The sequence below is a fragment of the Rutilus rutilus genome (assembly GCF_951802725.1).
Source record: "Rutilus rutilus genome assembly, chromosome: 4".
Lineage (NCBI taxonomy): Eukaryota > Metazoa > Chordata > Actinopteri > Cypriniformes > Leuciscidae > Rutilus > Rutilus rutilus.
This window is the reverse complement of record NC_140212.1, coordinates 8,196,333-8,219,504: the sequence shown is the minus strand read 5'-3', so window position 1 is coordinate 8,219,504 and position 23,172 is coordinate 8,196,333. Positions and strand designations below refer to the sequence as shown.

General features: G+C 38.3%; 1 protein-coding gene and 1 long non-coding RNA gene across 2 annotated transcripts in view; both read left to right on the top strand.

The window, feature by feature from the left end:
- The window catches only part of LOC311289114 (uncharacterized protein), a gene marked incomplete at its 3' end in the record, with an annotated part of 92,348 nt that overhangs the window by 7,133 nt on the left and 62,043 nt on the right, over window positions 1-23,172 (top strand). Inside the window, 21 exon segments of the mRNA XM_084406871.1 lie at window positions 163-459; window positions 547-861; window positions 1,065-1,379; window positions 1,789-2,103; window positions 2,215-2,577; window positions 2,615-2,932; window positions 3,405-3,701; window positions 4,075-4,389; window positions 4,494-4,694; window positions 4,793-4,888; window positions 8,202-8,261; window positions 8,393-8,458; window positions 11,612-11,920; window positions 12,046-12,357; window positions 12,476-12,790; window positions 12,935-13,252; window positions 13,651-13,797; window positions 14,066-14,143; window positions 14,323-14,625; window positions 14,746-14,901; window positions 16,886-16,945. Of these exon segments, the coding sequence (XP_084262997.1) occupies window positions 163-459; window positions 547-861; window positions 1,065-1,379; window positions 1,789-2,103; window positions 2,215-2,577; window positions 2,615-2,932; window positions 3,405-3,701; window positions 4,075-4,389; window positions 4,494-4,694; window positions 4,793-4,888; window positions 8,202-8,261; window positions 8,393-8,458; window positions 11,612-11,920; window positions 12,046-12,357; window positions 12,476-12,790; window positions 12,935-13,252; window positions 13,651-13,797; window positions 14,066-14,143; window positions 14,323-14,625; window positions 14,746-14,901; window positions 16,886-16,945 (4,956 nt within the window).
- On the top strand, window positions 8,558-10,605 carry LOC311288816. Its single transcript, XR_014627014.1, has 4 exons — window positions 8,558-8,628; window positions 8,777-8,827; window positions 8,963-9,025; window positions 9,212-10,605. It is a non-coding gene; the product is annotated as an uncharacterized lncRNA (long non-coding RNA).

Genomic DNA, 23,172 nt, shown 5'->3' with positions numbered 1-23,172 from the left:
TTTTCATTTTTGAATGAACTATCCATTTAAATGAACCTTTCATAAAGCTTTTCATTAATTTCCATTGATTCCTTTTTACATTAATGAATGTTTCTGTGTGGTAGAAATGAATGACATTTAGATAACAAACAAAAAACGGTTATTTATCTCTTGCTACTTCAGGTGTCAGGCTTATTGGAAACTCCAGTTGCTCTGGGAGGTTAGAGATACTTGATGATCAGTCGTGGGTTTCAGTGTGTGACGCTGCCTTTGACCAGCAGGATGCAGAGGTTGTGTGTAGAGAGCTGGACTGTGGGGCTCCTGTACAGGTGCTGGGAGAAGATGCTTTTGGCAAAGGAGACGCTCAGATGTGGACACAAGAGATTCAGTGCAGAGGAAATGAGTCTCAGATTCACCTCTGTCCAACATCTTTTCATAAAAACAGTTGTTCACATAATTACCAGGGGCTGATCTGTGCTGGTAAGAAATAAAATATGAGATTATTATTGTTTATTTATTTATTTACCTTTTACGCCTAGTCTCTCTCTTTGTTCTTCTGTCACTTAGATAGAAAGAATGTGAGACTGGTAGGTGGTAGAAGTCGCTGTGCTGGTAGAGTGGAGGTTCTTCATAGAGGTCAGTGGGGAACAGTGTGTGGCAATTTTTGGGATATGGCTGATGCTGCAGTGGTGTGTAGAGAGCTGGACTGTGGAGAACCTGTAGATTCTTTGAGTGATTCTCAGTTTGGACAAGGATCAGAACCAATATGGATGAGTGCTGTGTTATGTGTTGGATCAGAGTCTACACTGAAGAACTGCGGGGCGTCAGGATGGAGCATAAATGTCTGTAGTCAGCATTCAAATGCCGGGGTCATCTGTTCAGGTAAATAATGCTGGACTTAAAAGCATTCCACTCTTGCTTTTCTACTTTTTGCCAATGGATTTATGTTTACTCAAGTAATGATTTTGTTTTATGTGGAAAACTTTAACAAATCTGTATTGTTACACTTTTTGTCTGCATTACGTCTGTAATATATATTTGTTCTGTATTGTATGTTTTTTCTACTGTTCATGTAACACAAACAGGTCATAAACCTTCCAGACTTGCTGCTGGGCCTCACCTCTGCTCTGGGAGGTTAGAGATACTTGATGATCAGTCGTGGGTTTCAGTGTGTGACGCTGCCTTTGACCAGCAGGATGCAGAGGTTGTGTGTAGAGAGCTGGACTGTGGGGCTCCTGTACAGGTGCTGGGAGAAGATGCTTTTGGCAAAGGAGACGCTCACATGTGGACACGAGAGATTCAGTGCAGAGGAAATGAGATTCAGATTTCATTCTGTTCAATATCATCATCACAGAAACACAACTGCACCAGTGACAATAATGTTGGCCTGATCTGTTCTGGTAAAGAATCAATATTCACTGTGTCTATATTACAAAAATGTATTCCCCCAAGTTGGTTATTTTTTGTATTGTTACTGAATAGTTAAAATACACTATGTAACTTTTTGTTCAGAATTAACTAAATTTAAATAATGAGTGATGATTACATCATAAATCCATCTTCCAAACAGGGTTTTTGTCTCACCCTGATTCATTGGCACCGATTAATGTTTCTGCCTGTGGGTGCCCACCTAAACAAATGCATACAGCTACAAACTGCTATGGGCCAAAAGCTACATAGTGCGTCTTTAAGAATTATTTGACCTCTTTACATCACACACATAAAGAGAAGATTTTTCTCATTCAAGATATGTTGTTTTTTATATATTTTTTTTATTGGGTCTTGTAATGACAAAAGTTTTTTGCACAGGTTACACAGATCTCAGACTGGTAAACGGCTCAGACTCTTGTTCTGGAAGAGTGGAGCTTCGGTTTCTCAATGAATGGGGCTCAGTGTGTGATGCATGCTGGGATATGAGAGCTGCCAGTGTCCTCTGTAGACATCTGAATTGTGGGATTGCTGTGTCTGTTGTGGGATCAGACTGGTTTGGAGAGGGAAGTGGTGAAATCTGGGCTGATGTGTTTGATTGTGACGGGAATGAAACAAAACTCTCAGAATGTTACGTCTCTTCATGGAGTCGAGCTGAATGTTCTCATAGACGAGATGTTGGAGTCGTCTGCTCTGGTAAACTTATTTGACACACTACTGAAAAACTCTCTATATAATATATAAACACTATTTTATATTGTTGAAACACAAGTCTTATTTTAGTAAAACATGAGATCTTCTCCTCAGGTTCCTCTCTGGCTGTTCATGATGGTCTGGTGCGGTTGTCTGGAGAGAGACAGTGTGAGGGGGAGCTGGAAGTTTCCATCCATCAGGTCTGGAGGAGAGTTCTGCTGGACTCCTGGAGTCTCACTGAATCCTCTGTGGTCTGCAGACAGCTGGGCTGTGGCTCTGTGCTGAACTTCTCCGGCTCCTGTTCATCCAGTCCTGAACACAGTCATGAGTGTGTGACGGGCTTCCAGTGCTCTGGGAGTGAAGCTCATCTGGGGAACTGCAGCTCTCCACAAACTCTCAACTGCAGCTCCACACAACAGCTGTCAATCACCTGCCTTGGTGAGAACAACAACATCTGGGCAGATTCTTCAGTTGTTAGTGATCAATAATGTGTTTTTCTCTCTCTGAATATCAGGTCGGGGGTCCATCAGGCTGGTGGGTTCTGGGGGAGGCTGTGCAGGGAGGCTGGAGGTTTTTCACAGTGGCTCATGGGGGACAGTGTGTGATGACTCCTGGGATATTAAAGATGCCCATGTGGTGTGCAGACAGCTGCAGTGTGGAGTGGCCCTCAGTAACCAGCAGGTACCAGCCTGGTTTGGTCCTGGTTCTGGACCCATATGGCTGGATGAGGTGGAGTGTGAGGGGAATGAGACGTCCCTGTGGAACTGCTCTTCTCCAGGCTGGGGGAAACATGACTGTCAACACAAGGAGGATGTAGGAGTCCTGTGCTCAGGTAAACATGCTTCTATATATGTTTTTAAATTAAACTTATAATGAATATAACATTTTAAGAAACTTCAAGTTAACACTTTACAATAAGGTACATTAGTTAACTACCTTAGTTAACCTAAACTAAGAATGAACTATACTTCTACAGCATTTATTAATTAATTCATTAATTTATTAATTTCAAAATCTACTAATACATTATTAAAATCAAAGGTTGCATTTGTTAACATTAGTTAATGCACTGTGAACTAACATGAACAAACAACAAACGAACAGCTGTGTTTATTAACCAACATTAACAAAGATTAATAAATACTGTAACACATGTATTGCTTATTGTTAGTTCATGTTAGTTAATACATTAACTCATTTTAACTAATGAACCCTATTGTAAAGTGTTACTAACTTTAAAAACACATTTATGCATCCATAATACCCACACTTTTAAAATGTACTCATTTTCCACTTCTATCTAGAGTTTAAAGAGATCAGGTTAACTGAGGGCTGTGAAGGGAATGTGGAGGTTTTCTACAATGGATCCTGGGGTAATGTGTGTGTAAACCAGATGGACAGAGACACAGCGAGTCTGATCTGTCAAGAGTTGAACTGTGGAAGATCTGGCAGTGAACTCAGTTATTCAGAGGGACTGAAGTCTCATAATTGGCTTGATAAACTTAAATGTCGACGTCATGATTCCACTCTATGGCAGTGTCCATCTTCACCCTGGGGACAGAATGACTGTGATAATGAAGTGGCCAAGATCACCTGCTCAGGTAAGAAGATATTTAACTGATTTAAGATAGTTGGAAAACATTATGTTTGTTTCAGTATGATTATTATTAATATTTTTTCTATTCAGCATTTAATTAAATTTTAATGTTTTAATTTTAGAGGAGCAGACTGGTGAATCTCCTCGGAGTCGTCTGACTTGTTCTACCTCAGAATCTCCTCACCAGAGACAGTGTTCAAGTAAGATAATTAAAAGGATGTATTTTCTTTATTCACAGTATCTTGAATTATTAATATCTGCGCACTTGTACACTGAATCCACATTCCACATTCATAATTTGTCACAACCTTGAATAGTCATAAAATGCATTATAAATGTGTTGAAGCTGGTCAGTGATGTTGCTGTGTGTGATTTAGATCATGTTCCTCTCAGACTGAGTGGAGGTTTGGGCCGGTGCTCTGGGAGGCTGGAGGTGTATCATAACGCTGTGTGGGGTTCAGTCTGTGCTGATCTGTGGGACATCAGCGATGCTCAGGTGGTCTGCAGGCAGCTGGGTTGTGGAGCAGCACTGAGGGCTGATGGGAATTCAGTCTTTGGTGCTGGTGAAGGTGTTGTGTGGCTGAACAGAGTCGAGTGCAGAGGGAATGAGATTCACCTGTGGGACTGTCCTCTCTCCCTGAAGAACCACACTGACTGCTCCCACAAAGAGCACGCTGGACTCACCTGTGCAGGTCAGAGCAACACACTGACCAATATTATTCATTTTTAAATTGTTTAAGTGGTAATATTATTTGTGTATTGGCTTTTTCCAATGTGTTTTTGTCTGTTTTACCAGATTTGTCAGTGTCCACTACTCCTGCCACAACAACATCAGCTTCTCCTCCAGTTTCTCAGACAGTGCGCTCAACATCAGTCACTCCTCCACAAACTCCTCCAGTGTCTCTCTCTGTGCTTGTGGTTGTACTGGGAGTTTTGCTCTTACTGCTCTTAGTGCCACTGCTTATACTGATTCAGCAGAACAGAGTGATGAGGAGAGGTAGGAGAGATCCAGAGACTGTCATATTGTGTGTTATTCAGTGTGTGATCAGTCATGTGTTGTGAACTGACAGCAGGTTTGTCTGTCTACACTCACAGCTCTCTCTAAGAGGAGACACAGGACGAAGACTGAGGCCGTTTATGAGGAGCTTCTTCACAGACCCACTAATAGACAGAGTTTCTTCACTCAGAGGGGTGAGTAAATGTGTGTGTCTGTTTTGTGGAGATCAAAAAGTGTAATCACTTTATTTATTGGCAGGGCCACATTAATGCATGGGCTTACCTGGGCCCAGGCTGGGGGAGGGCCCAAGTAATGCTGGAAAAAAATATATAATTGACCATTTAAATTTTACATTTATTTACCCATTTTAAAAAGTTTTGACTATGCTGTTATAGTTTTGTTATTGATGCTTTGCTTTGAGTGTGCGTGACTAGAAGATGCGGGCTTGTGAAGTTGTGCATTAAACTCTTCCACGCTATGCTACCGTTATCTCCTCAGCATCCTCAGAGTAGAGAGTCAACAACACAGTCAGAGACATTAGCGGGGAGGAGATAACACAACAAATCTACGTTTTTTCTTTAAACTATTTGACTGAGCAGCAAAGTTAACACAGCCCATGTACCGACTGTGACAAAAAATCTGCTTTGGCGAGCAAATAAAACAAACATACTCAGGTTTTTCTTGCTCCAGACCTCAAAGAAGCAACACATACACTATGTGAAATGAGTCCTCGCAGGATTAAACCTCCAAAACTAAAATTCATGATTTGATGCCAGTTTAGACGGAGACTTGATCATCTTGAGAGACTTATGTCCTTTGTTATTTTTCTCAATTATACAAGAAAAAACAGGGGACACATGGGCTCATTGGGATACATAATGGCTTAAAACTATAATATTTAAATAGCATATTTAATATTCAGCAGAGCTAGATACATTTGGTTTGTGATGTATGGTGTGATGACTTTGTTTTGTTGTGGAAAAATCATGCAAGAAGATAAAAGACTGACAGTAAAATTAATCCGTCTCTGTTTTGCTGAATAATTCATGGTCTTAAAAAAAAAATGTGTGAGCCAAAACAATAAAAAATCACGTGTATAAAAGTTTAAAAGAATGTATACATATTCATAAACATGTAGTCAATTTTGAACATAGAAATATGAAATGATGGAAAAATAGAAATTATATTTTTAAACTAAAACTAAAGTATAAAAATAAAAATAAAACCGCCAGTAGGGGGCAGCATTGAATCCTTTATAAATCGATTAGTTCAAAACGGCTTATTTATTCATGAACGAAGCAAGTGACTGACTTTATGTATGGGTCATTGAATCAATCACTCAACCGAATCTTACGAAACGTGAATTCTTTCAGGAACAAAACACCACTTTGTGTTGCTCGGAAATGCACAAAGGTTCTGCTGTGGCTTTGTTCGGAACTATGTTCATTTGCGAGCAAAACTGCATAACTGCTGTATAAAGTCAATATCACATTTGTAATCATGCTGATATTTGATAAAACAGCATTCTTGCTGATGTGATATTGCATAACTAAAAAATATAAAAAACAAGAAAACTCATCCAGTTTTGAGGGCATTTTTATCCATTTTTGCTCCAAACCACTGTTAATTTCAAGGTAAAAATGATCCACACTCATGGGTCTATATACAGATAATATTATGCATTTTTGAGGAATGCATGGGTGTGCATGCAGTGTGGGGCTCCTGAGAGTTAAAGCTTCAGGGCCTCTGATTGTGTTAATGCGGCCCTGTGCATAGTGGTTGTAACGTCAACGGGTTGAAGAAGAAGACGAAGGTCAAGCGAAGATACAAAATACTCAATATTTATTCCATAGGCAAAATCCAAACAAACACGAAACAGTGTGCAAGTGCACAAACAATAACCGACAAAAGACGAGTGAAGACCAGGAACTTAAATACACACACAGATGAACACAAGACAGGTGATGCAGGTGATGATGACGATGAACAGGTGGGTAATAGAGGGAGTGAGTTCAGGTGTGGAGACAAGGAGGATTCTGGGAACTGTAGTGAAGACAGGACGATGACAGACGGTGAATGTGACAGTGGTCAGTAGAGTAAATAATTTGTGGATCCATTTGTGGGAGTTTTGTGTGTTATCTAAAATGATACAGGTGCTAATTTTAATTGCAGAGTTAATTTTGTTGACGAATAATTTTCGTCATTATTAAATAAAATTCAGTTCTGAATCACAAAAACCATTACGAAAATCTATTGACATTTTCGTCAATGAATAAATATTAGACAAAAATGTTACAGAGGGACAATATGGGAAGAGATCCAGACAGAACTTATGTCGTGTGGTAGATGCGCACATTTGAATTGTAACGTGCTGATCCGGCGGGACATAAGTTGGCAGTGGCATACACTTAAACATCTCATAAAACGTTCAAAAATGTAAACTTTTTAGAGAAAGAGCAGGCCAGACATATGGATAAATCTAAAAAAAGCGTGATGACCACTGATCTATATAAATGACTGGATTGCTCATTGCATTCTAAACTCACAGCAAGCAGTGAATAGATCAGTGGTGACAATGCGAAAGTGAGCTCAGTTCAGTCCGGTTTTCTATGCGTACACCGAACGTGCCTCTCAGACACAGCGCACGAGTATTGAGAATTGTGCTTTCTTTCGTGCCTTTTTGCGCTTGAGCGGACAAATACACACAAAATTATGTTAAAATGTCCGTTTTGAGAATTCACGTACACACTATTGGGTATGTCTTAAGTGAACGTAAAAAGTTTGGAGAATACCGGCTGTGTTTCAGTGTATTGGATTCATGCATTCAGCCTTAAAGTGACAGCAGCCTAATAACCTGCTGCTGCTGTCCGTCATTAATGTTAATAAAACAGCAAAAGAAAAACAGAAAATCACTCAATGCTCTTGACTGAATAACTTTAGCATTAACAAGGATTAATCTATATTTAATTTATACAAATAAATATGTCTGCTTGAAAGAATGTATGTTGTATGCAAGTTGTTATAAAGAATGCATCATTAATTAAAAAGAAGACCATGTTCTTGTTTCTTTATGAGAAGTGCTTTTATTTAATTCTAAGACAAATAAAGACGTTATATGTCACAGCAGTTAAATCTGTGTCTGCATTGCATGTTCAAACCTTAATATAATTTATTTTAACAGATTAATGTTTTCTCCAGGAGTATTATAATGAGTGTGGAAGTTTAAGAGATGCTTAATTGATGCATTACAATTTTACCAAACCCATTAGATTTTAGTTGATTAAATCTACTGTAGATTTAGTCAACTAAAATATTTTGATACTTATTCGACTAAAACTAAAAACAAAAACAGGTTACTAAAATATGACTAAAACAAATGAAACTAAAATGAAATAAAAATTTGCTGTCAAAATTAAGACTGATACAGTGTTGTGATTCGATGGAAGTGGGGATATTGGCTGATTTACGGTTGTGAACGTGTCTGATGAATCTACTTCTCCATAATAGGAAGTGTCCTCTCTGAAGAACAGCATTCTGGGTATGAAGATGCTGATGAGCTTCTTTCAGGTTAGAGGACTCAAACAAAAACACTCACTTAGCTGGTTATCTTAACTGGGTTGAAATTATATAAACCATTCAGCACGTAATAATTCAGATAAGGATTTATTAAACCTTTTTTTCTTTTCTTTTTTTTTAAGCAAATTTTGCAGGAGGAGCCGCACCTGACTATAATGACATCACCACCACTGAAGGGTCAAATAAAGGTCAGTGTCTTTAACTGATTTCACTAAATTAAATTAACTATTGGACCTGGAATAGTTAAAGCAGTTTTTGTTTATTTCCTCCTTGCTGTTAACTCATTTAGAAGAGCAGCAAATCACACCTGAGAATTATGATGATATAATCGCTGTTGGACTGAGATCTCGTGATACAGGTTTATTTCTTATTATCATTTCTACAGGTTTTAACAATATAGATTTATATGCATCTTTAATTATGCACTGTTTCAAAATCCAAAATCGTGCACATTTAATGGATATATTTAATTGAATTTTGTCTATTTGTCAATTTTGACTTGCCAGGAAACTATGATGATGTCATCATTGTACGACAATTCTCCAATGATAAAGCAGGTGTGGGATTCAAATCACTCTCTCAAATAAATTTTTTTTTTGGTTTGTTTGTTTGTCTTCAAATTATTGTGGCAAATAAACTTATGTTTATTATTAAATTACAAATGTAATTAATAATTGAAACATTTATATTAGAGGGTGTTCAGGAGGAGTATGATGATGTGAAGAATTTCAGGGAATATATGAGTGACATGTTTGGTATGTTACTGACACCTTTTTACCTTACACTGGATTTACGTTTAATTTTTTATAATCGCTTTATAATATCGATATCTGTGATTATGATAGCTCATTTAACTTGATTGGCAATATTGATGTGTTCATTTATAATACTTTTTAAAGCATATATTGATAAATTATTTTGCTTTTGTTTTATAATAACAGACTATGACGATGTGGGGGAGGAGCCAGGAAAACAGGGAGGGACTTTATAACTGAAACCACACCCACTGCCTCAAATCCTTTCTGTTTTCTGCAAAGTTTAAGGGCCCTATTTTAACGATCTTAGTTCATGGTCTAAAGCACAAGGCACACGTTCACTTAAGGCGTGTCTGAATCCACTTTTGCTAGTTTAAGGATCGGGAAAAAATGGTCGGTGCACGCGGCCTAAAAGGGTTGTCACTATTCTCTTAACGAGTAATGGGTGTGTTTTGGGCGTAACGTGAAATAAACCAACCAGAGTCTCATCTCCCATTCCTTTTAAAAGCCAATTGCGCTCATGCCATGGCGGATTGCTATTTACATGACGGAATTTAGCGAGGTTATACGCGCGAGCAGACCATCTACGGGACAAGTGGGATTCCACTATATCTTTATGTACACAATATTAATCTTTTACACTGTAATCCTTTTATTTTTAATATTTGGCATGTTTGTGTGCTGCTGCGCATCCCTTTGTGTGTAAAAAGCAGAGTGGACGTGTTGTGGACCCGCCTATAATGTACATTAGCCTACTAACGCGCTCTTTAAATAACAAAAAATATATTGCACAGTCTATTTCAGTTCCCTCAAAATTCAGTTGGGCGCAAATGCATTTGCTATTTAAACACTGTGGTGCAGGACGTAAAAATGATAACTGCGAAACACTTGCGTTGCGCCTGGCGCTGCATATACGTTTTAACTGCTATCCACCATATGTAAGCACATGTAATATTTTGTATTGAAATGTACTAAATCAATTACATGTAATCAGTGTTTGTCAGGATAAAATGCTTAGTTTAAACTTCTCTTTCCAGAAGTTTTTTACAGCAACAAAAAAAAGACGTTTACGTTTTTGTGATCCCATTGCACTGAAACATTTATATGATGTAGACATGACAATTTGAGAGAACAAAAAGGAAAAAATCACAACATTCACTCCCTTTGTATATAATTGTTATGATTTCAGATGCTTCACCATTTAACTTCCACTGCTCCAGTCTTAAACATTTCACAGCTACTTATAAAAATATAATATTCCTATTGAATGTAGACCCACTGATGGTGAAAGAACGTTGATCAAGGATCTTTCCCTCAAAAGAATGTAATGACTCTTTGAACTGAGCAGAAGAGCATGTTGTTCACTTTATGTCCCGCAGAGGGTTTTTTTGACAATCACTCATACCCAGCATGCATACATTTGCTGTATATTTCTGTCCAATTTTATTATTTTTAATTGATTTTAATGTTTTCTGTTTAGCAATTAAAATCAGGCGGAATATGTGCATGGATATTATGTCATTATTATTATTGTTGTTATTGGGATATTGGGGAATGTTGTAACACATTTTGTTTCAATGTTTTTTGCACACAAAATGCAAACCTTCAATAAAATTAAATGAAATATTGTATACTGTTATTCTGGAATAGTGATTTGATACTGTATGTCTCTCTGTGTTCTCAGTGTTTGTTGTCAGCAGTTAGTTATCAGTGCTTGTATCTTTTCTCTGCAGGTGTCAGACTCTGGCGCTGTATGTACACTGAAGTGTTTCCCACATTCACTCTCATGACAGCTGGGTGACTTTGTCAGCACTTTATCATGTGTGTGTCTCCTCAGTAAAGTGTCTGTAAGGTGGAGGATGAGTCCCGTTCATCAACAGTGGCTTTCTCTTGATATATATGGAGATATATTGGCTGATTTGTCTTGTCTCTGTTCTCTTGAAGTTTAACTCTGAGTGTGATTGGTGGTCGTCAGAAGCCCCTCCCCTCTCTCTACCTTTATCTTTCTCACCAGAGCAGACAAGAGTCTCTTTTTCTCCAGAATTGTAAAGAGAGCTGATGAAAAGTTAATCCTGAAGAGCAGAGCAGAGGAAGAGGAAGATGAAGAGCTGTCTGACAATCTTTCTGATGTCCACAGTCGTCACACTCACCAGTGCAGGTATTTTACCTTGAATTAAAGGGCCAAACAGTTCTTTTCAACATATTAAATAGTTTTATATTTAACACAAGGATCTTCCTGTGTACTATCAATACGTTTTGTAATGTTTAATTTCTCTTAGTTTAATTTATATAGATTATTGTTTATATTCGCTTACTGATATTGATTTATTTTATTTTAAAGAATTTGCTCATGGAAGAAATAAATGATATTTTCACTGATTATTTTTTCTTTCTTTTTTTGTAATTGCATTAAATGGCCTTGTGGTTTGATGTGTTTTAATATTATACATGCAGTTTTTATGACTTCATATTGAGTAAAATGCAAAAGATTTTCACACCACAGGACTATTTAAGTGAACTGCAAAAAAGCAGCATAATTTAAAACAAATTTATGGACTTTCATAGATAAACGACTCTTGTGTACAGGCAACGTGAGGTTGGTTGGTAGTAACCGTCCCTGTGCTGGTAGAGTAGAGGTTCTTCATGATGGTCAGTGGGGAACAGTGTGTGATGATGGCTGGGATATAAAATCTGCTGGAGTGGTGTGTAGAGAGATGAACTGTGATAGAGCATTACGTGCAGTTGGTGATGCTCACTTTGGAAAAGGATCAGGTCCAGTATGGATGGATGAAGTGAAGTGTACTGGATCAGAGTCAACATTGAAGAAGTGTAAATCAAAACGATGGAGTGTAAATGACTGTGGTCATGATGAAGATGCTGGAGTCATTTGCTCAGGTAAGACTGTCCAATCTTCCTACTGTAAATGTTTTGTTACCAAAAGAAACTGAACAGAACTAATTTCCTTATCTTAATTTTGAAAAAGTTATAATGTTGTTTATTTATATAATTTAAACACACAGGTCGCCTCCCCAGACTCATTAATGGATCTAATCTGTGCGCTGGGAGATTAGAGATACTTCAAATTAAGAAGTGGGTTTCAGTGTGTGACGCTGCGTTTGACCAGCAGGATGCAGAGGTTGTGTGTAGAGAGCTGGACTGTGGGGCTCCTGTACAGGTGCTGGGAGAAGATGCTTTTGGCAAAGGAGACGCTCAGATGTGGACACAAGAGATTCAGTGCAGAGGAAATGAATCACACTTTGTGTTCTGTCCTACATCCAACTCTTCAAATACACACTGTTCCCATGACAATGCTGTAGGAGTAATATGCTCTGGTTAAGTAATATTTGACCTCTCTTTACATGTATTGCAAACATAAAGAGATTAAATATCTTTTCTAAAGAGCAGTAAGTGTCCTTAAACTTTTGTTTTGTTTCAATACATTTTGTGCAGGTTACACTGATCTCAGACTGGTAAACGGCTCAGACTCTTGTTCTGGTCGAGTTGAACGTCAGTACTTCAGTAAATGGGGCTCAGTGTGTGATGCATGCTGGGATATGAGAGCTGCCAGTGTCCTCTGTAGACAGCTGAATTGTGGGATTGCTGTGTCTGTTGTGGGATCAGACTGGTTTGGAGTGGGAAGTGGTGAAATCTGGGCTGATGTGTTTGATTGTGACGGGAATGAAACAAAACTCTCAGAATGTTCCGTCTCTTCATGGAGTCGAGCTGAATGTTCTCATAGACGAGATGTTGGAGTCATCTGCTCTGGTAAACTTATCTGACATTGAGAGCATTATTCTCTTTTTCATCATGTTATAACACAATTCTTATTTTAGTAAAACATGAGATCTTCTCCTCAGGTTCCTCTCTGGCTGTTCATGACTGTCAATCACCTGCCTTGGTGAATATCAGGTCGCGGGTCCATCAGGCTGGTGGGTTCTGGGGGAGACTGTGCAGGGAGGCTGGAGGTTTTTCACAGCGGCTCATGGGGGACAGTGTGTGATGACTCCTGGGATATTAAAGATGCCCATGTGGTGTGCAGACAGCTGCAGTGTGGAGTGGCCCTCAGTAACCAGCAGGTACCAGCCTGGTTTGGTCCTGGTTCTGGACCCATATGGCTGGATGAGGTGGAGTGTGAGGGGAATGAGACGTCCCTGTGGAACTGCTCTTCTCCAGGCTGGGGGAAACATGACTGTCAACACAAGGATGATGTAGGAGTCGTGTGCTCAGGTAAACAGTAAAGTAATGTGATCTATTTTTAAATATATAATTTCAAATGTTTAAAAGAATAATGTGCAGCTGGTAATTTTTGCAAAATAAACACCAGAATAATCAGGAGTGATTGGCTCATATTTTACAACAAAGTCCATCTTACTGTATGATGGTATGATAGACAGCGCTGCCATGGATGCCGCTACTTTTTAAATATTTTTTTATATTGACCAAGCAGAATCAAGTAATACATAATATTCATAATATATTATACAAATATAATTAAGTATCTTTTTCATATGCTACCAGTGCTAGCAGCATGCATTAGCCTTGTATTAACCAGTTATTTTGGTGAAATTTTAGGTTTAGCACAACCTAAATTCAAATATTTTTAATGCACATCCCTTTCCATCTAGAGTTTAAAGAGATCAGGTTAACTGAGGGCTGTGAAGGGAATGTGGAGGTTTTCTACAATGGATCCTGGGGAAATATATGCTACAACAAGATGGACAGAGACACAGCGAGTCTGATCTGTCAAGAGCTGAACTGTGGAAGATCTGGCAGTGAACCCAATTATTCAGAGGGACTGAAGTCTCATAATTGGCTTGATAAACTTAAATGTCGACGTCATGATTCCACTCTATGGCAGTGTCCATCTTCACCCTGGGGACAGAATGACTGTGATAATGAAGTGGCCAAGATCATCTGCTCAGGAAAGATGATATTTAACTGATTTAAGATAGTTGGAAAACATTATGTTTGTTTCAGTATGATTATTATTAATAATTTTTCTATTCAGCATTTAAATAAATTTTAATGTTTTAATTTTAGAGGAGCAGACTGGTGAATCTCCTCGGAGTCGTCTGACTTGTTCTACCTCAGAATCTCCTCACCAGAGACAGTGTTCAAGTAAGATAATTAAAATGATGTATTTTCTTTATTCACAGTATCTTGAATTATTAATATCTGAGCACTTGTACACTGAATCCACATTCCACATTCATAATTTGTCACAACTTTAAATAGTCATAAAATGCATTGTAAATGTACTGTATTTCTGGTCAGTGATGTTGCTGTGTATGATTTAGATCATGTTCCTCTCAGACTGAGTGGAGGTTTGGGCCGGTGCTCTGGGAGGCTGGAGGTGTATCATAACGCTGTGTGGGGTTCAGTCTGTGCTGATCTGTGGGACATCAGCGATGCTCAGGTGGTCTGCAGGCAGCTGGGTTGTGGAGCAGCACTGAGGGCAACATTTGGTGCTGGTGAAGGTGTTGTGTGGCTGAACAGAGTCGAGTGCAGAGGGAATGAGATTCACCTGTGGGACTGTCCTCTCTCCCTGAAGAACCACACTGACTGCTCCCACAAAGAGCACGCTGGACTCACCTGTGCAGGTCACAGCAACACACTGAGAATTTTTTATTTTTTTTACATTTAGAGCTAATAATATTTTTATTTAAAAGATAATTTGCATTATTTTTAATATTTGTGTCTGTCTGTTTTTACAAGGACAGATTTATCTGTGTCCACAACTACATCAACATCAGTCACTCCTCCACAAACTCCTCCAGTGTCTCTCTCTGTGCTTGTGGTTGTACTGGGAGTTTTGCTCTTACTGCTCTTAGTGCCACTGCTTATACTGATTCAGCAGAACAGAGTGATGAGGAGAGGTAGGAGAGATCCAGAGACTGTCATATTGTGTGTTATTCAGTGTGTGATCAGTCATGTGTTGTGAACTGACAGCAGGTTTGTCTGTCTACTACACTCACAGCTCTCTCTGACTGGTACACAGGACTTAACAGGACTCCGACTGAGGCCGTTTATCAAGAGATTCATCACAGACAATATCACTTCACTCAGAGGGGTGAGTCATCATGGGAAAATGTTAAAAGCTTTAATTATGTTACAATTTATGTTTAGAGATCCCCTGTATCCTCCCCTCGGACAGAATGACAAATACACATACTCTTTACTCTATTTGATTATATGTAAGTGTGAACTGATGAATATGACTTTATCCTGAAATAAGGAGAGACATCAGTGATCCAGATCTGATCCACTCTAGAACTAAAGCTTTTTCTTTCATTCACATTTTCCTTATCAATTTTAATCATATAAAAAGTTTTCTATTTTCATGAAAGTCTCTCCACTGAGAATGTCAGATCGGTGTGACTATTTTTGTTTCTGGGTTGTTGATGTGTAATCAGATGAATCTGTAGATAAGACTTTACCAGCCACCAAACCTCAAAGCTGCATGTTTATGTCATGTGTCAGTGAAGATCTTGTGTGAATTTTTAGAGAGTGTTAAGCACTAAGCAGGGGGTTATATTTGGTTTAATTTTAGATTTGGAAGAGATAAAGAGCGTACTTAGCTTCCCAAACCCAATTAATTTTCAAATAAGTAAAAATATGATATGAATGATAACATCAGCTCTTTGAATAAATGAGTTTATTGAAACAGAAATAGTTTAGTTCAAACATTTGGCTACTGACAGATGCTGAGCAACAGACATACTTCAGTGTACATACTGGATCAGTGTGTTATTGTCACTGTCTGATGCCGCTGGTCACTGTTTTTTTCCACGGACTGAACATCTTCCATCTGCATTTGTCGGGTCGGGGAATGTCTGAGCAGTATGGTATGATTTCTCAAAAAACTGTGATGTGATGATTGTCTCCTACATCTGTTACTGCGGTGTGAATTAGTGTTGTTACTCAAGATGTGTTTTCACAGTGTTGAGAAAAAAAAAAAGCCCATGCACCGAGACCAGAGATTTTTACTTATGTATTTTATTATTATTTTTTTATATTTTTTTTTTTTCCTTTCTATGCATCTTATTAATCTTTTCTTTATGAATTCTAGTCATTGATTGCTATATTCATTTAACCATTATTAGCCTAACCATTATATTCCTTGTGTTGCATGATTATTATTTTACATGTTCATTGATTTTCATACATTTTCGTCACTTGATTAGTTCATCCTGTTAACTGTCTGTATTTTCCATCAGGATTGATTACGTGATGTAACATGGTATCAAAATAAGTCTCTTTCCATCTCTGCAGACATGAGATAATGCAAAATCTGCAATATTCTCTTAAAGGTGCAAAACCACAATTGCTTATTAAATTATTCCATGTCCCTTTAGACTATGACCTAATCAGACCTGCTAGAGTACATTTTGTCTTGAGTCCATCATTAAATGGTTTGAAGAGAAGAACTTCAATAGGTACTTTCCCTAGTCCTTTCCTGTTACGTGGGCACTGCAAATAAAATGTTTCGTTTCAGGAAGACTCTGGGCTTCTTCTTCTGCCTCTTCTTTCTTTTCTCTCCTGAGCTTTATTTTTTCTCCTTTCATTCTGCAAATATTATACTTCTTTTGGGTCCTTCTTTCTCTATACTCTGATCTTATCCTTTAGATACAATTCTTTTGGATATTAATACTTGTATTTATCTTTCTGTCTTATATTTAAAACTTATTTGCTACATTTTAATAAAATGTGGTATTCCTTAATAATTCAAGACATAATCTCGTCTGCCTGGATCTCACTGCATCATAATCTAATAGACCCAGACTGTCATGAGGAGAATCTGAGGGATCTATGGTATTAAAAGTGTATTACAAGTTATAATGTGGTTTTATTTTACATCAGGAGATCAGGAGGAGTATGATGATGTGAAGAAGAGCAATGAAGATGGGAAAAAACAGTTAGGTAATCTGTTAATCTGTTATAAACAGGTTTATCTGTTTTCATAACCAGATAAATTAAAATTTGTATGTTGCTCAACTAAACTAAGCCTAAATGCAATTAAAACAACAGAGAATGTGAATTTGCTTTTGTTTTTAATAACAGGCTATGATGATGATGTGGGGGAGGAGTCAAATAAAGAGGGTGGGGCCATATGACTCACTGACCACACCCACATCATCTTTTCATGAAATCATGGGAGCTACTGGGAGTTTCTTATATTGCTATTAAAGATCCAGTGCCTTATGGTTTTGGATGAATCTTTCCTATTCATCCTATATTTACCACATTTTAAAAAAAGTCAGAGAAAGCGAAATCATTTTAGACAGCATTTTGACAGCATTATCTACCAACATATGATTAAAATAACATGGTTATAGAGCATATCATGGAATGTTAAGGAATGTTTCTCACTCTTAGATATCTTTGAGCAAGTGATGTTGTGTATTTATCATTTCTGAATTGGCTTCTAATTGTTTAATTGTGTCGTAGGCATGATACATTTTTACCTGACAAATAAATTGTTGTTATATTTGATTGATTCTGTATTCTTCTGAAATCAGTATAGGTGGAGTCTGGTGTTTTCTCAAATACGTGTCCAGGATAGGTCAAACTAAAGGCTCATGAATGAATGGAGTAGTAGGCCGTAGGCACATCATCTGAAGACCTTTTAATTTCTGTCTATCAACGTTAATAAAGTTAATAATAACTACATAAATAAACGACACTTTTTTTGTACAAGCGAGAAGTAGGCAACCGACTAAAAAGGTAATAGTTAACCCTAACTAAGACTAATGACTAAGGTCAGACTGGTGTGTTTGTGTCCGTGAAGATCCACGTAACCCGGCCGGTGTTCGGGTCCCTAATAAATGAATAATTGAAGAGTAAGGGGATACTAGAAACAAAACTAAAATTAGTAATAATCTCAGTCTAAACTTTATAGTGATATGGAACTGGAGTTAGATTAAGAATGGAGCTGAAGTAAAATTGAAACTTAATTCTAATACATTAAGTAAACTTTACAGAAGCGCATGTAAAAGACCTAAATGCATTATACCTTCGCCCACCCTGTTGGATTCAGTCATTGGGGCAATGGGTGGTCAGCAACATTTTTTGAATTTTTGGGACAAAGCAGTCATCAGGAGGACTGACAGGATGGACTGGCCGATACACCTGATCCTAACCCCACTGCACTTTTGTGGGATCAGCTAGACTGTAAGGTGAGTGAGAAGTGCCCGACAAGCCAGTCACATCAGTAACAAGTGCTGGTGAACCTGATTTCACCAAGTACATGTTCTTGGATCAACATCTTTGATGATCCTTGAGCAACCAATCAGATGGCTAGGATACAAAAGCTGCTGGGGTGGTGTATAGAGAGCTGGACTGTGGTAAAGCATTACATGCAGTTGGTTTTGCTCACTTTGGACAATGATCGGGACTTATATAGAGGGATGAAGTGTACCAGAGTCATGTACATTAAAGGTGCTGTAAGCAATTTCTGAGAAACACTGTTGAAAGTGCATTGGAGTCCAAGTGCCAAAATACACTTGTGGCCAATCAGCAGTAAGGGGCGTATGCACTCATTAGGGGGGAGGTGCCTGTGTTGCATTTAGCGTGTTCGTGAATTTTGGGCTAGAGCTATTAACTCTTCCGGGTGGCCGATCACGCCGGCGTTATCAAGTCACATGACCAGTTTAAGACGTCGAAGCATAAAAACAAAGTCACGTTGAGTGCTGCCGTCCACTTCTGTCGAAAGTGATGGCTTAAAACTCTATTCTCCTTTTTGTTTTGTGTTGATAGACCAAGTAAAAACGGAGATATGATCATTTAGACTTTGGGCCCTATTTTAACGATCTGAAACGCAAGTGTCAAAGCGCAAAGCGCAAGTAACTTTGTGGGCGGGTCTTGGCGCTGTTGCTATTTTCCCGGCGGGATAAATGACTCCTGCGCCTGGCGCAAATCTAAAAGGGGTTGGTCTGAAGTAGCTTCATTATTCATAGGTGTGGTTTGAGCGTAACGTGAAATAAACCAATCAGAGCGACATCTCATATTCCCTTTAAGAGCAGGCACGCTTGTTCTAAAGCGAATTCCTATTATAAACGGCGGATTTGCCAGGCGCACGCGAGGAGCGCTTCACAGCCGAGGAGACCGACGTTCCCTTCAGGGACGTTGGGGATGGAGAAACACACCCAAATTAACTTTGGTTAAACAGGCGTATGATAATTTGGGTAAATGTATAAGCTAGATGTATGCTTTTATAATAAACTATCTATCTATCTATCTATCTATCGTAATAATGTATGATTTGCAAAAATGATAACTGCTGCATCTCTGTGTAGATGAGAGAATCAAAGTGTATGCGCGTTGTGCACACGCTACGTTGATTAAGGCCAAGCATGCGCCCTTAAAATAGCATATGAATAACATGCGCAACGCGCCACTGACTTTAAACTGTTTTTTTTTCGGTTAGTGGCGCAATTGTTTTCTAAACCTGTAAAATAGCATGAGGGAACGTTTGCGCCGGAACACGCCTCCTCTTTGCGCTGAACCGCCCCGGGGAGCGCAAGTGTATTTCTTAGTTAACCGACGTGTGTCTGTGGAGGGAAAAGTCCGCTTTGCGCGGGTGCAAAATAGGAATGATACATGCGTCCGTGTACAAAGTCAATTGCGCTGGGTGCAAGATAGGGCCCTTTATATTAAAATTTTTTTTTAAATATTGACGCGTTCGTAAAAGAAAGCAAGATGGGATGCGACAGGCGTTGAATTTATTCTAATAACTTTGTTGGTTTTTGTCAGTAAACAAAACAGAGAAAAATGTGTGAATCTGCTGACTCTGCTCTTCAGGCTGCACATTTTAGGGAGTGGAGGAGGAGCCAATTGAGCAAAGAAGCGAAATTGAAAGGCGCCGGCAGGAAATTTGCGGAGTAGACAGAGAGACATATATATATATATATATATATATGTAGAGAGAGAGATATTATTGCTAGTTTTTGGAAGTGTTGGAGTAGAGAACCTCACACCATGGAAATGCAAGGCCTGTGATGTAGCCCTCTGTCTCATTGTTGACAGAAACTGTTTTGAGGAGTGGCACAGATCATTTTGTTTATTTTTTTTATTTAAAAAAAAAACCCTGATATTTGTTGTAAATAGTTGTATGTATAGTTCGATTTTGTGTTCATTTTACCTTTTGTATGGTATATTTGCACTTTTTAGGAACCCCACTTACTCAAGGAATGAAAGCCCTGTAATGTAGCTGTCTGTGTAATTGTACATTAAGTGTTTTGTAGATTTTCTAAGCAAAAAAGAAAAGAAAAAGCGCCTATTGCCACACCTGCTTTTTGCTGTATATAGTTTGATTTTATCTAAATTTTACCTTTTTTATGTTGTATTTACACTATTTGGGAACCCTCATACTCTGGGAATGCAAGGCCTTAAATATAGCTCTCTGTATAATTGTGTGCATGAACTGTTTTAAAAAGTGGCAAAGCTAAAAGAAAAAAAAAGCATATTGCAACACCCGCTTATTTTTGTAAATCATATTTTTTTTGTATATAGCTTGATTATATCTGAATTGTACCTGTATGTTGACATTTACAACTTGTGTTTACATTTTAAACATTTTAAAATGCTTCATTGAGCATGTTTGTGTTTTTTGTAGTAAAAAAAACCTATAATTCTTCTATTTGGATTTTGTGTTTTTTTGTGTGTGATTTTGGGTCCAATATGTTGATACAGTACATCAAAGTGAAAAACTAATTGTCTGTTCATATAAATGATGTTGTGCTGAAAAAATGATTCCAAACATTGGTATGGTAAACATTTGTTTATGTTGCAAAATAAAAAAAAATTAAATACTCAAAAACGGCCAAAATAGCGTTAGAATCATTTCTCTTTCTGGTACTGACAGCATAGCCTCTATGGAACTGACAGGAAGACTGTGTTGAAAACCTTTTTCTTCGTCGAAGCCGAAAACCAGGAGACGTTTGGGATCTCGTTCAAGTAGAAGTTATTCTTTATTGAGCGTGCTGCAGTTCTTCCAAAACAGTCTGGCTAACATACTTCACATGGTTTCTTTATAGGCCTTTCAGTGGGCTGTCCTTAAAGGTGCTAAACATACACACAGCCTTAGAGGTAACCACTAAATCTAATCATCTAAAGACAATAGAGGCAATTGCCCCCAACTGAGATAATGGTACCCCCCCCCCCCCCCAAATGGTATACACAACAAATGGTCACGAGACCTTAGACTAGGTAACATTCACACACAGTCCAACTCTTAGTTGGAAGATCAAAGACAAACTATTACAACGTTTAGACAGCTGACTTAAAGCTGACTTCTGATCAGTAAATTGATGCCATCATGGTCACCTTGAATGCCCAATACAGTGTAATTCACCTTAGTTTTTCATGTGATGTTATGTAAGGAAGTAAGATCAGCAGATCTTAAACATATTCTTAAATTTGGATCCTTCAGTCCCCCGTTTGAGAGTTCTTAAAAACTCTCACAAAATACAAATTTAAACACATAATTATTCATCGCTCAGAATAGTATCCTCAAATATTTGAACAGCTTGACGGTCAAAATCAGGATGCGTAGTTATAACGGCGCCTTTTTATATATTACCCCAGCGTGTTACAATGTTTTAGAGTTTATTCTGCCATCATGTTTACAGACTCGCCACATTTAACAGCTCCTGTCAGTTGTGTTGGATATATTTTAGAGATTACTCTGCCATCGTTTTTACAGTCTCGCCATATCCCCAACCACCTAACAGTGATAACCAAGCAAAATTTTTGACTAGATATATCAAATACTTTAGAGGTTTACTTTTCAGAGGAACTGAAAGTTAATTCTTGTAACTGGTGTAAGTTACAGGCACATCGCATATGTTCATTCTTGTAACTTGTGTAAGTTACAGGCACATATAACTTGCTCTGTGTTGTTCATCTGTAATTGCATGTTGACACAGAAACAAACATGCACTTAGGGTCCGTGAAATCTTACGGGTGTGCTGGACGTGAGTCATTTGTTGGTTGACACACTTGATACTAACAGGTTTCCGAACCATGAAAAGTTATCTTCAGTCATATTAACCAGGTGCAGCACTCAGATAATGGTGCAGGCTTGTAGTCTTGATCATATCGATGGATGACTGAAGGTTTTGTATCTCTGCGTTGTGTATTTTTTTCTTCTTTTTTCTTTTGTGATTGGCTCGTTCAGCAGTGGGTGTAGTTGTCTTCTTGAGGTTGTGGCTTCATATGCAGGTGAGACGTCGTTGCATATGGATTTTTGGAACAGCCATCAAGTGTTTATCTGCACAGAGGAAGAAAGAAAACAAAAGACGACAGAGCAGTATTTGTCCAAACACTAGGGTTGTAGCAGTATTTGTCCAAACACTAGGGTTGTAGCGTCTGCTGCGGTTGTTTCATTCTTTTCCTATTTCTTAATTGATTTGACACCTATGGACCAGTGAGGTGGGGATAAGAGGGGGGATGAGGAAATCTTCACCACATGGCTGACCCCCGAGGCCTGTTGCACATCGGTTCTTCCATTGGCTCCGCCCTGGTCTGTGTGTCCTATTCTGTCCCTGTTGTGTGCACACTGTACAGTGTGTGAGAAAAATTGGCACATTTCCATTCTCCAGTGAAACATCAGTCCTAATAAACATCATTAACAGAGGATGGTTGTCTAACTGCAATATTCTGTGGTATAACATTTTAAGGCTGTGAGTATACTGAATGTCCCCCAAACAAAGGCTGTGACAGTCAATAAGTCTTTCATCTTTGTTGTAATTTACTGGGGAGATTAATCAATCACAGCCCAAATGGTTAACACCTCAAAAAGCTTACCCACGAGTCCAATGACGAGGGGAGGGGTTGCTTCAAAGTAGCAAACAAATGTAGTAAAATCTGCATAACATTGTTAACTTGTCTTAAGTTATTTTTGTTTTTTCTACATTCTTTTCCAAAATGTCCATGCTTGCCACAGTAAGAACAACTGGCTTCTCTAGGACTTTTGCGTTTCTTTGGCTTCTCTGAGTTGACCTTAACAGAAACTGCTGCAATTCTTACTCTCTCTTTGACATCAGAATCTCTTTCCCAAATAGCTAAACTTTCTAGGTTACTTCTGAGAGTTCTTTTAGCCCACGTAATATCTAGGAATGGCAAGGCTGTTCTGTACTCAGCTACAA